Consider the following 17,737-nt stretch of genomic DNA (forward strand, 5'->3'; position numbering starts at 1 on the left):
GGCAGCTTGAGGGAACGAAAACTGTGGTATAAAAGACAGCAAAAAAACATAAAATGTAGAACAAATACTCCTACTCCGTAAAACAAATACTAACCTTATAGTGTTTTTTTTCTTGACATGCATTTTTTTAATCTTTTGTTTGGGCCCCGCCGGATTGGAAATGGGACTGTAGCATAAGACCAGTAATGTTGTAGAAACTTTGTCCAAAAATGCATACAAAAAGTATAGTCAGGACTTTGATATCTTCGTCTTGGCGAAAATTCCAGCATCGATGTGGAAGGTAGATAGACTATACATCGTTACGTCCTTACCTGAGAGTCTAGTTGTCGTGCCTTCTTCTTCGGAACACACCGGTCAAAAGAGACCGTTTAATGTGTTCATAAAGAGTTATTATAGCTGTTTATGTAGGTGAATACCTTTCAGGAGTTGTCCACTTGGTTACAGGGGTGGTTATGTGTTGTGTGTAGTAAAATGTATTTTAGAGTTTTAGTTTCCGTTGTCATGTCTTTAGCATTACGACGCAGAAAAAAACAAAACAGCCACCAGTCTGACGTAGGATAGCCGAACACCAGGTGAGCGTCTTGGGACACGCCTCTAGAACTGTAACGTTACGTTACCTACCCAAAAAGTGATCAAGCCTGTCACCTAGATCCAGATCCAACCTGTAAGGCCATGTTAATTTGATTATATGGATGACATCCTCTGGGAATCCCAAAACTGATGCGAGCGTGTGAATAAAAATTAAAAAAAAATTAAAAAAGTTGCCTTCAATATGAAATCTACGTGGTCAGGAAGGTTGAAGAAATGACTAGACAGAGAATCATAAACCAAAGAATGGATTCTTCATTTTTGGTCTTTCACATCTTCTTCTTCTTCGAATTTGGCATTCTAGGCATTAGTATTGGTTTTCCGAAATATCTGTTTGCAATTTACGGCATGTGTTTGCTCATTTTATAGCTGCTTTCCACGATTTACAGTATGGTAGAAGTGGAAATGGACGAAAATTTATGCACGCGCGGATGCCATCCATATAATCAAATCAACATGGCCTAAGCGCCCTGTAGAGGACGTCCGTCCCAGAAGAAGGTTGACGTACTCAGTCTTGAAGACACACTTAGAGGGTTAGGGTATCACCAGAGCCAACTGACGGTAGTCTCTATCCCAAACTCCATAAGTCGCTGGAAAAATAGTACCAATTTTGCCAAATAGGCTAAATAATTACCAGAGGAGTTATAGCTGGCCATAGAAGTACAGGTTGAACATTAGCGCATTTGTTACGGCATATCATTCCGTCTTTTTGGCCAATTTCTACTTTTACCCCAGCAACCTATGGAGCCTGGTAGAGACTAAAACTGCAGGCCTGTGTAGCCTACACCAGGCCTTCAAGTACGGGGGTATTCGGCAAAAAGGAAACAGTTGGTTTCAGTCAGAGTCAGTCCGCCGGATGGTTAACATTTCTCCCTCCTCCCAGCACCGGGAAAATAAAACCCGATGGTGGCCAAACTCCCCTGTCAAATCATTCTCCCTATAGTGTGTTACAGGCTACCATTGAAGAAGAGGACTCAGGTTATTGATTGATTAATTGTTGTGCGGTGTATTTTGGTTTTCGTGATTCTTGGCTTTGGTAGCGTGGTGCAAGAATCAAAGCGATACTTCATCCTCCCAACACCTTTGTAACGCAATTTGAAAAGCCCGCCAGTGCAATGCCCATCAAAGCCTGTCGGGAAATAAGCTCTGACCTCTTGTGCCAAGCGCCCTGGGAACGACACTTGCCTGTGAGGGACAGACCAAAGAGGGGTGAAGGGGTGTTTTTATTATAGGTTCAGCGTCGAAAAGATTAACAATTATCTTCGAAAATTCGTCACAAAATGTGTTTTCTTATCGTCGATGTAAACAAATAACGCCAAAGTATTGAATGAAAAGAAAATTTGTGTATTATTTTGTAAATTTCTCCCCTACAACTGCATTTGGTCTGTACTAAGGACTCTGGGATCGAGTTTCAGTTACCATGCCAACAGCATTAGGTTGTCTGCGCATGACCAGTTCTGTAGTTTGTTGGTGTTGTTTGTTGCCTGGTGCCGCCTATACACTTCATTCAAACTAGCGCCTAAAACAGCGGAAACTTTCCTCCTCAAACCAACTAAAGAGACAGAAAGATGAGTACAGCAACCGAGGACAGCGTTCCCAAACTTGAACTAGACTGCACGATCGGGTTTGCAGGTAAAACTGGTTTTCAGATTTCTTTTTAGATTCTAACGACGTCAACGTGTTGACTTTCGCCATATTACTTCCAATCGTTTTGCTAAATGGTTTGTTTAAATGCTACCACGTACAGCAATGAGCACACGATTCTAGTCGCAAACTACTTCGTACATTTCAAATAAAAGCTATAAGTAATTCCTAAAGTTGTTTAACTGGCGACTGTGTTGTAAGAGAATTTGCTAGATGGAAGTTTTTTTTGGGTCAGAATTTTAGAACATATTATTATGTGACCTCAAACATTGGCAGAAGCAGACAGTTCAACAAGACTATAGCGACAATTATAACTTCAGAACACTATTTTATTCCACAAGCCAGTGCAAGTACCAAAATCGTGCCCTAATTATTATCATAGCTGTATCTATGTAATTTAGGAATATTATATTTTCAAATCGACCACTGAATCTTGATAAAGTATCAAAGCAAATAAGTCTCTGACATAGGACTTTAGATGTGTTTTGTTTGCTGAAATTTGTTGTGTCTTTTTAATCAATATCTCAATATCTGTCAATACATGAAGCATTTTAAGTTGGATGATTGCAAAACTGTGTTATTTATATGTAAGTCAAGTAATGTTTAAATGCTGACTGTCACATTGATTTACATTACATATGCTTAACATACAGACTACTTTGCCAAAATCAAAGAGTAGAGGGTTGTCTGTTCCAAATTTTTATTTTAACAATGGAAGGGAATACGAATTATGAATAGAACATGTGTGACAAGTTTGCGGTGAGGGGTCACACCATGTTTTTTTGTCTTGCAAAATACCATAACTGGATTTCTACAATTGTTTCATCTTCTTCTGCATCTTCTTTTTTCAAAAGTCAAATCCCTGCGAACAAAATGATTTACAGTATGTTTTGCGTTGTCTTGTCTTGTCTCAGGTGATGTGCCAGGTGGTTTGATTGTCCATCCTGACAGACGACATGTGGTCTACCCGCTGGGTTGTACGGTCATCATTCAGGACATCGTCAGCAGCGAGCAGCACTTCCTGAGTGGCCACACCAACGATGTCCGGTGTCTGGCTGTGTCCAAGAGTGGCAAGTACCTGGCCTCTGGACAGGTCACTCACATGGGCTTCAAGGTAAGAAGTGTTAAAATCAGGTTATTATGCTTTTAAAGGCAAGCAAAGCAATATTAGGGACAAAAATAATGGTAGTGACATTTGCTAGCACTGTCTAGCACATATGCGTATTTACAGTAATATTACTTCATACTTTGAGCATTTTAAAACCATGCCATACGATGATCCCCTTAGTTTCGCGAGCCTACAAATTAAAACTCTGGTGACGATTTTCAGTGAGTTCTCAGTAACTTCTCACATTACAACAAAGTCATATTTTTGCATCATGGACATTGCTATACATTGTGATAGTGATCATGTATAGATATGACTAAATAAATTGACTTTCAAAATCCGATTTTCGAGCCCTGATATTGCTTTGGTTGCCTTTAAACAGTATCACTAATACATGGCCTGCATCATCTTTTCTTTAAACAGTACAATGCAGGCAAGCTACTTTCCTGTAATTAAATGTAGGCAAAAGTAATGATATACAAAGATTACTCAAGCAACTCGAAGGAAATTTAAATGAAAAAGACTCGAGTAGGTAAGGTTGTAGCTAAATGATACATAGTGGTTTTTGGCAGTGAATGTAGTCAGCAAGATGAAAATTCAAAACTTATCTTATCCTGACGTCTTGCATGATTTTTCACTTGAACGTGTCCAAGAACCAATGAAATGACTTATAATGTGGCCTAACATATCAGTCATTCTATGTCAATGAAGTTTATAGTTATGATGAAATATCTTTTTCATATCTCCTTTCTTTTCAATTATTCATTTCAAAGTTTCTACTAATCTATATTCTACCCACAGTAATTCTTTGTCCATTTTTTTCAGAATGGACAAAGTCAGAATTAATATCTCTGAATGATTTTTATTTCCAGGCGGACGTCATCATCTGGGACTTTGCCTCCTGCAGCATGTACTGCAGACTGAGCTTGCACAAGGTCAAGGTCGAGGCGCTGGCTTTCTCTCCCAACGACAAGTACCTGGTGACGCTGGGCGGACAGGACGACAGCAGGTCAGAGTTCAAACAAAGAAGTCAAGCCCAAAAAGTGTAGATTGTATTCCGTAGCAGTTCTTAGAATAGCCACTTGTATCTGTATACTTTTTCTATGCATTGATTCATGTTGCAATTAGCCCTCGGGCAAGAACTTGCAATTAAAACTCAATTACTTACATTGTGTTTTTGTCAGTTTCAAATTGTAGACAAAGCCCATGGTCCCACTACCCCCAATAAAACATAAAAATTCAAATATTTGACGGACATGCAGCCACTCTCTCCCATTGGTTATAACTGATTGTCATTGGTTGAACTGCTAATTGTGATGGACAGTCAGGATTGGTCTATTACAGTCAAACCTGTATTTGTGACTGCCTCTTAGATAAGGACCACCTGATCTATGTGCCAACTTTTGGAGGGTCGCTTAGATAATTTTTCCTACTGACACAAGCATTAAGAATCTTGTCTATTATAAGTGATCACCTGTCGACATAGACCAGATTTTATCACTCCTCTGAGTGGTCTTTTTTGGCAGTTTTGACTGTATACAAAGTATTATCTTTGTTATTACTCTCAAGATAGATAACTTCTCTGACAGAGAATAGAAAAGGTGGACACTTTTACCATTTATTATTTAGTATTATATCTGTTTGATCTTTTACCGTCTGACTGTGAGAACACTTGTTTTGCTTTCATTCTTCCATGTGGCAACATCAAACCAATTGTTAGTTCTCAGGTTTTACAAAATTTTAGATTGGAACCTCAACATTAAAATAGAGTCTGATGGAGTGTATGTTTTTGGCTCGAACTTTAAAATGACTCATATTGGGGACTATTGGGCCTATTTTCAGACCAAAAACGGGCCAAAAGTGCTTTCCCCGTTCCATGTTCAATCTAAGGTTCGACCTGTTCCATCTGTCATTGGCCATCGAAGAGGTGTTCCATTCAGGTTACCGGAGGTCACGTTGCAAGAACATGCGCTCAAAATGTCCATTATTGCATGATTGAAATATGCTGGATTCGCTCGGAGCAAATGTCGATTTTTCTCGTTCTTGCATTTCCCCCCATGTTAATGTTCACAGCATTTACCTATTCTAAATGTTCTTGTTATTCAAGCCCTGGACTCACAAAATACAACTGAAGAAGTGAAAGTCTTTTGTGAACAATGATAGACAAACCTGTTCAGAACTAACAATCATGTTCTATTTCATTGCTGTACAGTGTTGTGGTGTGGAATATCAGCAAGAAGGAGGCGATCTGTGGCAGTCCTGCAGCAGTGGCTAGTGCAGGGATCACATACTGTGTCAAGTTCGCTAACAACAACGACGACCTGTTCTTCACTGGTGGAGAGTAAGTTCAAACATTTTGATACTTAGGATGTAAGTAAGTATAGATAATATACATGAGTATCTTGAGATTTTTCAAAACATCTAGGGATTTTTCCAAGGATTTTGAGATATTTTCATCCTCAAGTATCTAGAGAGTTTTGAAACATCTCCAGATTTCTTTTCAAATTTTACTACCATGCAATGTAAGTCTTAGGCATGAAGGCACATTGGGGAATAATAGCTATATGACTCTACACTTCAATTTTCAAATCTGATATACATGTTTGTACATCTCTTGACCTACTTGAGGGGTATATTTTCAGTATTTCTGAAATGTAACAGTTAATGTTACAGTAAAATCAGGTTTAAACATAAATCCATGTAAGGTTTATCATGTATAACCATGCTGCATTTCTATGTGAAATGAAAAGTTACTAAATGAAAATCAAATGTGTCATGCAGTGGCACCCTTCGCGTGTGGGACTTGGATGTGGCCAACAGAAAGATCCGACCAACTGATGTCAACATGGGACAGATCAAGAGGGTTGTCAAGTGCATCGAGGTAGTAGTTGATTATGTTGATTATCCTTCAAATTTTCTTTTTGCTCCTATTCCATCAAAATACGTCAATGACACAATAAAACAAATTTAGTGAGAAACATTTTTGTGAACAATTAATGAAAAATGAAAAAGTAGTGATCATTTTTCACAAAATACCTGTATTGGTCCCAGTAATGTTAGCCTTGAGATACACTTTATCGTGTGATCGCTTACAGCATGAAGAGTTGACTTTTGGTAGGATGCATGAACAGATAGCAAAGGAAGACTTAAAATTGGTATACTTTCTGTTATTGGGTATACATGACTTGTAAATGTCGGTCACATCTGTCCAATGGCAGGCATTGTCTCTGTTGTGGTAGACAATTTGCATCTCACCATTTACATTATCTTCAGGTGAAAGATGACGACAGCTACTTCTACTGTGGTACAACTACTGGCGACATTCTGGCCATCAACACGAAAACGAAGCTGTTCCAACACTACGGCCCAGAGAAGGACAAATTCAGCCTGGGGGTGACGGCAATGGCGCTGCTGAAGACTGGCAACATCTTGGTGGGAGGGGGAGATGGCACCGTAGCTGTGGTGACACAGGCAGTCAACAAGAAGGACAAGAAAGCTACCTTCAAGAAACTGGCAAACCAGTAAGTAGAGAATGCATGACATTGTATTGGTCCCAATAGTAAGCCTTGAGGTACACAGTATCTCACAGTATGAAACCTTTTGATTGGATGTTTAAAAAATGCTATGAACTGCAGTGGGAAGGTTTCTGAAATTGTGTTACTGTAATTCAAGGTCAATTGGTATTGAGTACATCCATGCAGTAGTTATTTCAATAAATAATCTATGTAACTCATCACTTGTAACTTATAACACATGGTGGTGTGATATTATGCAACAGTGATTCTTGTTGTAGATGTGTCTAGTATACAAATGTCAAATATCAAATTTACCAACAAAAGGCATTATTTCAGATGTAAAAGCAGCACTACTTTGTCAATAGCCTGGCATATTTGGAAAAAAATGTGGCCGCATTAACTTTTTTCTGACTGGACCATGGCATTAATGCCTCATTGTGCCTGAGCATTCATCATCATCATTTACATCATGTTTCAGGGGTTAATGCTGCCCACACCTTTTACCAATAGTAAAATTGAGTTTATGTATATAAAATCATTTCCAATTCTTACAGGACTGCTAAGGTAGAAGGAGGCGTCAAATCCGTGGCCCTTAGGGGAGAAGGACATCAGGTAAGACTTTCCACTTTAAGGTTTATCATTAAATTAGAGAATTTTGAAAAAATCTACAACATGAAAAATTACAAGACGAAGATACTGATTTTAGAAAATGTAAATGTATTTTCAAAAGAAAAAAACACTTAAATGCCAATTGTTCAAAAACATGATATTTTTCATTCTAGAAATACTTAACATTATGTATTCATGGCAATTTTTATACCATTGAACAAGAATGATCTTTAACATACAAGTTATATACAGTGATGATAACTCATTTCTAATGATCATGTTTTTCGTTTTAGTTCTTTGTAGGGTCAGAGAAGTCGCAGATCTACCGTTTCAACTTTGCTGAGTTCACCTGCGAGCTCATCCGCTCCTGTCACTTTGCCGCTGTCCGTGATATTGTCTTCCCACGGTAAGTGAAGCCATATTGCATTAAGTTATAATCCTTCAATAAATGTCATCAAATATTTTGTACAAGTGTTGTGCTATGTCTACTTGTTGTAGGACTTATATACATGTCTCAGCCATTACAAAGGTAACTTATGATATCATGTACCTGTCAAAAATATAATTGCAGCTTTTTTTATGATTAAACTTTCCCATCTTGGAATCCCACAGCGAGTGTTCGGACCTGTTTGCGACCTGCTCTAAGGATGACATCCGTGTGTGGCACGCCGACAAGGGGAAGGAACTGCTGCGTATCAGTGTGAAGGAGCTGTGTCACGCCATTGACTTCATGCCTGACGGCAAGTCTATTGTCAGTGGTGAGTAATGCTTTACTTTGTAAACATTATAGTAAGCTATTTTGCACCCTGTAAGCCAATCAGCACAAAGGCTGGCATTTATAGACCAATAGAATGCTGTAGAACATATCAGTGAGCCAATCAGCATCAAGGTCAGCACCTGTAGACCAATAGAATGCTGTGTAACAAATCAGCACCAAGGCAAGCACCTGTAGACCAATAGAATTCTGTGTAACATTAGTGAGCCAATCAGCACCAAGGCTAGCACCTGTAGACCAATAGAATGCTGTGTAACGTATCAGTAAGCCAATCAGCACCAAGGCTCATGCCTGTAGGCCAATAGGGACCTGTGTAACATGTACAGTGAGCCAATCAGCACCAAGACTAGCAGCCGTAGGCCAAAAGGAACCTATGTAACATACACAGTGAGCCAATCAGCACCAAGGCTAGCACCTGTAGACCAATAGAATGCTGTGTAACATATCAGTGAGACAATTAGCACCAAGGCAAGCACCTGTAGACCAACAGAAGTCTGTGTAACTTATTAGTGAGTCAATCAGCACCAAGGCCAGCACCTGTAGACAGTGTTCTCGCCAGCACCCGTCCTTCCGTCATTTGACGGGTTTTTGTCGCTCATGACGGACAAAATTTTTGCGCAACCCATCATTTTTAATGGACAAAAATCGGTGTGTAAAGATACTTAGTCAGAGTTTAGAATTTTGCAAAAACTCCAGAGGATCAGTGGAAGTTCGCGACGAGGGCGATCTAGAGCGTTTCTAATGCCTGCTGGCGACAACCCCAGCCACACACAAAGACCGCCGTGGTGGTTGCTAGTAATATTTGGTGGCCGCCGAAAACTCGGCGTCATGCGCCGCCCTCCCCACTACAGTTTTGGCCGGTCGCATCGGGCTGACGTTTATTTCTGTTTTGTCCCTCTCGGTTCACAGTCAGTTATTGTCATCAAAAAAGCCTAAAAATTCAGAAATATTCCTATAGCTATCAGGCTTTCTGTAATCTATAAAACATTATTAAAGTTTCAAGCCGTGGCGGCTGAGTTACATGCGCTTTCTTCCCGCAATAAATGGTAAACAGGCATCAGATATTCTATTCCACCAATCACAGTGCTCGTCTCCGTTGCGTCAATGAAAAACGACCAGTGACATGCGAGTCTCGCTACTCGCGAGATTTCAGCTAAGCGTGAATTTGCGAGATGTTAGGGGAAAGGCGGGGATCGCGAGGATCACACATTGAAGCGGCTGTTGGAAGGCTTGAATCAACAACTTTTTAACGCATTCAGTGCAGTTACCGGAGAAATTAACCGTGGAAAACTTGGGAGAAAAAAATGGACGTCTTTATGGCGTTCTTTCTCAAAGTAGGGTGTCAAATTCCTCATTATGTTCAATAATTACAGGGAGCATACGGGACAAGTGTTGAAAAATTGTGTTTTATTTTTGCTGACTTATTCTGTGTGTATTTTTTGTAGGACGTAGATACATAATAAAGTTTTGCTTACTTTTCTTTTCTTTGCTGATTGTATACAACATAGAAGTGTAGGTTGTGTGTGAACATTCGATCTTACCGAGATGACACGCCTCCCCCCAAAATTAAGCCTGAAACCCTTGTGTAATTTTTTACCGAAAGAGATGTCATTAAACTAAGCTTATTCTACCAGGAAATTTGCCCCTCAAAATGCAGAAAACAGCGTTTCAGAGGGTCTAGATTTCAAAATTTTTCGGGGGAGAATATTCTCCCCCGGACCCCCCTAGGATGGTCACACCTCCGGCGCAACGCCTCGCGCCTTCGGCGCTCGATATGTTCTTCCCTCAAGCAAAATTGAAATGACGGGTAAAAATTTCAGGCTGGCAAGAACACTGCCTGTAGACCAATAGAATAGAACATATCAGTGACTGAGTCAATCAGCACCAGGGCTAGCACCTGTAGGCCAATAGGAACCTGTGAAACATGTACAGTGAGCCAATCAGCACCAAGGCTAGCACCTGTAGACCAATAGATGCTGTGTGATATACAGTGAGCCAATCAGCACGAATGCTAGTACAATAGACCAATAGAATGCTGTGTAACATATCAGTGAGTCAATCAGCACCAAGGCTAGCACCTGTTGGAATCTGTGTAATATGTACAATGAGCCAATTAGGACCAAAGAGCCAATCAGTACCAAGGCTTTAATCTGTAGACCAATAGGAACCAATGTAACATACACAGTACCATCTACTACAGACTGTTAACCTAATTATTTTTCTTGAACCCAGCATGGCAGGATGGGAAGATCCGAGCGTTCTACCCAGAAACTGGCAAGGAGATGTACGTAATCAACGACGCTCACCCCAAGGGGGTCACAGCCATCGCCTGCACCAATGGTGGGAGGCGAATTATTAGCGGTGGCGGCGAAGGACAGGTAATCAAGATGTCTTTCTTGTGTTGTGACCTGGAAGCATATCTGTTGTCATGCATTTGAGTCATATGATTTTTCTAATACCAGTCACTGTAAATTCATCGAAGTTCAAGGAAATCAAATATAGTTGCACTGTGTTTGCAGCATTTTCGAATTCACGGCTGAAACAACCATATTAACACAATGGAAAACACCATACTGCAAATCGTGAAACATTTGTACGGTTTTATTTTAAACTTTACAATTTTCAAGGATACCTATCACCATGAAATCAACAATCCATCTCCAAACAAATGCTGTCCTTCTTTGCATTATCCCAATTGCAAAGTAAAAAAATGGTATGTTTGCTGTGTGATGAGCTTGCTTAAAAGAAATCACCTCAAAAACTGGTGAGGCAAAAAATCACCTTAAAACATTGCAAAAATGTTACAATTTAGGGTGCCAACTGTGTCTACAAGCATGATGATGCCAGGTGTGATAATGTCAAAATTTAACTTTTTTCCTTTTTCTAATAAAACCCAGGTGCGTGTGTGGGACATCACGCCGTCCTACCAGAAGCTGGTGGAGGCGATGAAGGAGCACAAAGCCTCCGTCACCTGCATCAAGGTGCGCAGGAACGACATGGAGTGTGTCACCGCCAGCAGTGACGGCACCTGTATCATCTGGGACCTGCAGTAAGGAATTATCTTTTTTCTTAACAGTAGATCTTATCTGTATTAGTAGTGTTGTATGCTGATTCATCGGTGTGTGTGTGTGCATGTTTGTGTGTGTGTGATCATGTGTGTGTGTGTTTGTGCATGTTTGGGGGTGTGTGTTTATGTGTGTGTGTGTGTGTTCATCAGTGTGTGTGTGTGTGTGCGTTTGTGTGGATTGGTAGATGGGTGGGTGGGTGTATGGATGTTTGGATTGGTGGATGAACAATCAAATGGTGTTGGATGGATGGAAGGAAGGAAGGAGGGAAGGAAGAAAAAATAAACAAATGAAAATCTACAAATGAATTTAAAACTGCAATTGGAGAATACAATGCTTTTAGATGTTTTATAGTCATAACTCTTTAATTTCCTTGTTAACTAATCAACTAATGTTTATTTTTAGATCTACATGTGAAATGTATTTCTTGCCATCACTGACTTAATGAAAAAATGCCCACATCTCAAAGTTGTCCCTGTGTACTTTTCCCCCTAGGCGGTTTGTGCGTAACCAGGTTCTGTTTTCCAACACCCTGTTCCGCTGTGTGAACTACCATCCTGAGGAGTTCCAGGTCATCACTTCTGGCACCGACAGGAAGGTAGGTCCTGACTTCATGTTTTAACCTTCTACCTGCTGCCTAACTCTCTAACCAACAAAGAATGGGGTGCCAAATGGCTGCTTCAGGGTACTGAAGGTTAAAATGGGATTGAATGGAACGGACCAAACCTGTCTGTCCATCAAAATCAGGCAGCATATTGGTCAATCTTTTTTTGAAATTCTGTATTGTATTATTTCATTACTAAGGTGGTATGAGCTATAGGATTGGACTATTTCCACAAATTGTGGAAGGCAATAAAACCATCTCCAAGCAGTTGTCAAAGTCAAAGGAAAGACCTGGCATCATATGTCGGCGTGGTGATGATTTTTTCCCCGGTATTTTTGTCATACAGAATAAACACCTTACTTGCATAGGATTTTTCAACACTAAATGACAAAATGAGATTATGTAAACTTAAGAGTAAATTTCCTTTATGGGAAGTTTTCATATAATGGTCTTTTCTAAAGCTAGCATGTCCCTGCATTTTCATTTACAAACACTAGGCTATTATGGTTTAGACCCAAAGTTGCTATTTTTTTGTTTCACCTAACAATGAATGGCAACTTTATAAACCTTAACACTAAAGCAGCAGCTGCTATTATAATATATATATAATAATAAATGAATTACAATGGGGAGTTCAATAACAGTTCACTAAGTATTAGCAATGGAATTCTATTGATTAAATCATTCTATGTCCCCCACAGATTGGTTACTGGGAGGTGTATGATGGTAATCAGATCAGAGAGCTTGACGGGTCCAAGTCTGGAGCCATCAACGGCATGGACATCTCTCCTCACGGCGACTTCTACGTCACAGGGGGTGACGACAAACTCATCAAGGTATGTTTGTTTGTTTGTTTGCTTATGGCTTAACTGGTAAACCACAGCAAAGCATAACACACCAGGTTTATACTTTGGTAAGTACAAACTGACAATAAGACAGGATGGACTCGGAGGTATACATATCTATAAGTGCGGTGGGTTCTTTAATGTGCTTGAGGTGTGGCTCTCTTAGGTACATACACAGGTACATGTTCTATGTGTCAAGAGGATTGCAACAACTGTTTTCAGGTTCCCAAAGCTTAGACTTTGTTAAAAGATGATTCCAAAAGTACAGTTACCAATTGAAAATAAGCAACAAATATCTGACTGAACACAGATACCTTCATTGGCTATGAAATAAATGTGATATCTTTAGATTATTGGCAATGAATAGAATGAAGGCTAGATTTTGAAGTGCCAGATAACCTGTGTCGCCCCCGTCTTGGTTAGATTCTGGCCTGTGGATTCAAATGTACACTTGTGATTCTTTCACTAAAGAGTCTTGTTTTGTTACAGGTATGGAAGTACGATGAAGGAGAAGTCACCCATGTCGGCATCGGTCACAGCGGGGACATCTCCAAACTGAAGATCTCTCCTGACCAGAGGCACATCGTCAGCGTCAGTACAGACGGTGCCATCCTGAGGTGGCGGTACCCGCACTGAATCCAACCCACCATAGCTAAGAACAAAGACTGATTGAATTATAGAAACTTAAATCTCATGACTGTAACATTTCATTGCAAACTGGCAGCCCCATATGTCTATGGTGACAAATGTCATGTTGTAAAGCATCTAAGGTACTGTAAATACAGAAATATTTGCGGTGGTTTTATGTTTGCAGTTTTTGCAGTGAACTCTTTACCGCAAACTTAAAACCACCACGGAAAGCTGCTCCATTGTGTGACTGCGAAAAACTCAAAACCACAGAACACTCCATGTTCTCCTTACCGCAAAACTAAATGCCCACAAATATTTCTGCATTTACAGTTGCTGATAGTAGTTGCCATCACAAAAGTGCCTTGTTTTTGCTGTAACTTTAATTAGTCTTTGTCCTTGTCCAATAGGATGCAACGTTACTGTGCAGCCACTTTTTGCACTGTTCACCAATTGTACAAATTATTAACCTACTAGTGTATCAAACACATAGACGTACACATTAATCTCACTTTGTATCTGAATAAAGTGCCTTAGATGAAAATTGCAAAATCTAGAAAACTTACTAGAGCCTGTTGTGGTCAGGTATGTTTACTGTCTACTGACCAAAGTTTGTACATATGAGTTATCTTGTGAGCAAGGAAAATATGCAAGTATCCGATGTGTGTGTTGGAGGTTACTTGGGTGTAGCAGGCAAGAATATACCACTGGCCAAAATATATACCCGGGTATGATTTTGCAAGGGGTGTAGTCTGGCCCGCTACACCTGTACTGTTAGTTGCACATTTATATGGCGTGTTTAACTAACTAACGCATTGTTCTAAGGAAAGGTGTATTTGCTGGTTGTTTTTGCATAGATATGAACATAAAAGAAAACAAGATTAAACTTGCTTGCTTCGTTTAGTACATGTAATTTGAATTGCACTTCAGGGTTAAATTGTTGAATTCTATATACTGAAATGTTTCAATCTGCGCATGCAGTGCATATAACGTTACTACTTTTTGGCCTATATTGTGTATTATAAGAATTCTTTTGAGTAAGGCAGTCATTCATGTGCTCAAATTTCTTACAAGTTATACCTTACAAATTCAACTTCTTCACAGTTTTTTATTAAAACCTGTCACAAAAAACTGTTAGACAATAAATGATACTTGTAGGTCTTGTAGATAAAGCACTAGAATAATGGTGATTGTTCAATGTGAGGCTATTGTTTGATAGAAAGTTTTGAGTCGTTCCTCAAGAATCAAAATAAATGTTTACTGTCTCATTTTAGTTTCCTATGTCCTCTTGTTTCAAAAGTGACAAATAGTTTTGAGCTAAAATCACAGGCCACAGGGAACACGGATTTAGGTGGTATTGTGGTTTTAGGGTTGTTGATGTAGAATCTAAATGGTGTGAGTTCGAATCCCTAGCAGGCCCAGATATTGTGCCCCACTTAAACAGGTCCCTTTTACTTTCTTGTGTCAAGTGAAAATTAGCTAGCTTCTGAGTCAGAGACATCTCTGATGGGACCTAAAGTGGCAGGGTGTTTGGCCGAGAACCCAGAGTCCCGTCCCCTAACTTGTCCAGTTGACATTGTTCCCTTGGGAAAGGTACTTTACACAAATTTCCTCACTTCACTCAATTAGTTTTAGAGACATCCCTTGGCTTAAGGGTTTAAATGGCAGGCCTGTGTTTAAGAAGAGACACACCTCAAGCACATACATGTAAAAGAACCCATCGCACTTCTCGAAAAGAGCAGTAAGAGTCCTTCCCGGGGTGAGTGGATCAAATACATCTGTCTGAATATGAAGCTTGTACTCTCCAGTACAAACCTGGAGTGTGACGCCAAGGAGGTCATGTTTACGCCATGAGGCGGTTAAAAGTAGACTCTACCAGTCTCCACGGGTCGCTGGGAAAATAGTAGAAATTGGCCAAATAGAGTCAACTGTATGAAGGGAGTCGGCTATGGAGATAAGGTCAAACATTGCAACCCTGCGAGCTAGTCTGCTGGTCGTGTCCTAATTGATTTATGGCCTAAATGATCTCAACTCCAAAGCTACTGCCTTTGTTCAGGAAATGAGCGGATTAATTTTATTGCCTTTATTCTCGTCGACTTTTAACAGTCTCCAGGGTTGCAATGTTTGACCTTATCTCCATAGCCGACTCCCTTCATACAGTTGACTCTGTTTGGCCAATTTCTACTATTTTCCCAGCGACCCGTGGAGACTGGTAGAGTCTAGGTTAAAAGGGTATATGCAATACAAGCAGCTACACCTAACACATCGGTGACGGTTATTAATTAAAACAGCCAGATGAGCGGTCAAGGAAACGGGCTGCCCCATAACAGGACAGTCAGGAGAATATCAGAGCTCTGGACACTTATATAAAGACAGAACTGAATTGAAAGGCCCAAATGGCAAGATATGAATAAACAAAACCACTAAAAATCTCCCCCGCAGTTGAATTGAGTTTGATGCACGTACGAGCCACATGACAAATGATGATATACCGTTCTCCCGACAATAGCGAAAATGGACTTGGTTGTGGAACTATTCAAGAGTCAGAATACAAATCGATATACTTTCCCCGCAGTACGAGAGGCATGACGTTCCCTAAATCCCGAAAAAGAAAAACAAAAGGAGCTAATTATAAGAGTTCTTCTCTTATACCACAACGTCACGCATGAGTTCAAGCTACCACAAGGCAAGGAGACATCGCCAGACAGCACTATAGCCAGGCAAAAAAACTTAAAAGCATCTGGACCTCCAACACCTGTCAACCCGAAGACAGGACTTATGATATACACTGACTTTGCGACTTAAGTGGTCATTAGCACGGCAGAAACCTGCGTAACTATTATGCATCAGCAGCCCGCTGGGTCAAAACGCTACAGGACGAGCACCATTCCTGCCATGCTTGAATGGTTCAACGAATTCTAGCCAAACATTATTATAACAATAATACTATTCAGTGCTTTGGTTCAGGCTATTGCAACTTGCAATAGCCTGAACCAAAGCACTGAATAGTATTATTGTTATTCGGAAATAATAATAATAATAATATTAATAGTATTATTATTATTCGGAAAGGCTTTCCGACGTATTTGTGATCTTGCAAATAATTTCAAACCATTCAGTAACCTAAATTTCAGAACTTGGAACTTAAAACAGACTTTTTAATAAAGAAATAATGTAGAATCGTTTTGGAAGCCATATCTTAATCAAATAAACAGGTATTGTTAGGATTTTTATTTTTGAATTAAATGCTTTAACATGGCGCGTACATAGCGATGGTACACAAGTATTTAAAAGTCTTTTTTCATGGAGATAATCACTGAGCAGGGCTGCACAACATATGCTAGCCAATATCATATATGTATTAAGTCATCACATTTAATAGCACTATATATGTTTACATATTAGCTATTTGTCATTGCCTTCAGTTGATGCATATGTTTCTCTGAGGTTTTGCTGATCTTTACTATGCATCAGGACTATCAGCTGCAGCAAACAGTTGTGTTTCCTCAGGATCCTTTTTTTCTTTCCCTGTAAAAGTTAACAAAACATCACTAAATAGGGTAGCGAATGTAGGAGCCCCGGTAGAAATAGGATGGCACCCAGGCTACACACGCACACACACAAACACATACACACACGCATACACACGTGCACACACTGAGGGGGGCCGGGAGGGGGTACAAGGAGTCAAAGGCAGAGAGAGAAACAGAGAGAGACAAAGAGGCGCAAAACACCTCCATCAAGATATACAGAAGTACTTTTTTTCTTCAGTTGGCGATGATACAATATACTGAACATAATGAAATGTCATCCATGAACCCAAACTTTTGATTTGTTGTGTTCCATCAAGGAGATGAGTGGAATTACAAAAAAAAAAATTCATGAATTCGGACATGGCTTTAGGAGAAGTTACATGCGTCGTATACGTGTTTTTATTTCTTCTGTGGCACGATTTCAGCCACGGGCTATTTCAACGTGCAACATACCAACCCAACCGTCCACACTGTGACCCAGACAAACCTACCTATTATCTGCGCCAGCCGAGCGTGAATGAAGTTTGGGCACTGGAGTCATATCTTTTTATTTATCTATTCATCTTCTTAGCCATGATCAGCCTCCCAGTAAGGTCCGAGCTATAGAGCGAACTGGAGCTAGCATATGATGTTTTTCAGGCAGCCCCCAACCTCGCGCCGACCTTGTTTGCACTTGGGAAGGTCCTGAATATCAGACGTGGGCCTCGCCTTTACTTCATAGGGAAGCTAGTTGACAAACACAACCCAACCAGGTGATGTAACAATTCTTTTCCCCGAAACGTCAAGTTGTTACGATAAGTTTCCGAAACACCAAAAGAAAACCT

At 40.0% G+C, this 17,737-nt stretch overlaps 1 protein-coding gene across 1 annotated transcript; it reads left to right on the forward strand.

The window, feature by feature from the left end:
- The first annotated feature begins 2,030 nt into the window (after positions 1–2,030).
- Positions 2,031–13,428, forward strand: LOC136439877 (cilia- and flagella-associated protein 52-like). Its single transcript, XM_066435534.1, has 14 exons — positions 2,031–2,220; positions 3,147–3,346; positions 4,213–4,349; positions 5,553–5,681; positions 6,122–6,221; positions 6,614–6,861; positions 7,410–7,467; positions 7,758–7,870; positions 8,077–8,222; positions 10,472–10,617; positions 11,137–11,288; positions 11,800–11,902; positions 12,610–12,744; positions 13,243–13,428. The coding sequence occupies exons 1-14, from the start codon at positions 2,157–2,159 to the stop codon at positions 13,387–13,389; spliced, it is 1,878 nt and encodes a 625-aa protein (XP_066291631.1). The 5' UTR covers positions 2,031–2,156; the 3' UTR covers positions 13,390–13,428.
- The last annotated feature ends 4,309 nt before the right edge of the window (positions 13,429–17,737 follow it).

This window comes from Branchiostoma lanceolatum, chromosome 8, assembly GCF_035083965.1.
Source record: "Branchiostoma lanceolatum isolate klBraLanc5 chromosome 8, klBraLanc5.hap2, whole genome shotgun sequence".
Lineage (NCBI taxonomy): Eukaryota > Metazoa > Chordata > Leptocardii > Amphioxiformes > Branchiostomatidae > Branchiostoma > Branchiostoma lanceolatum.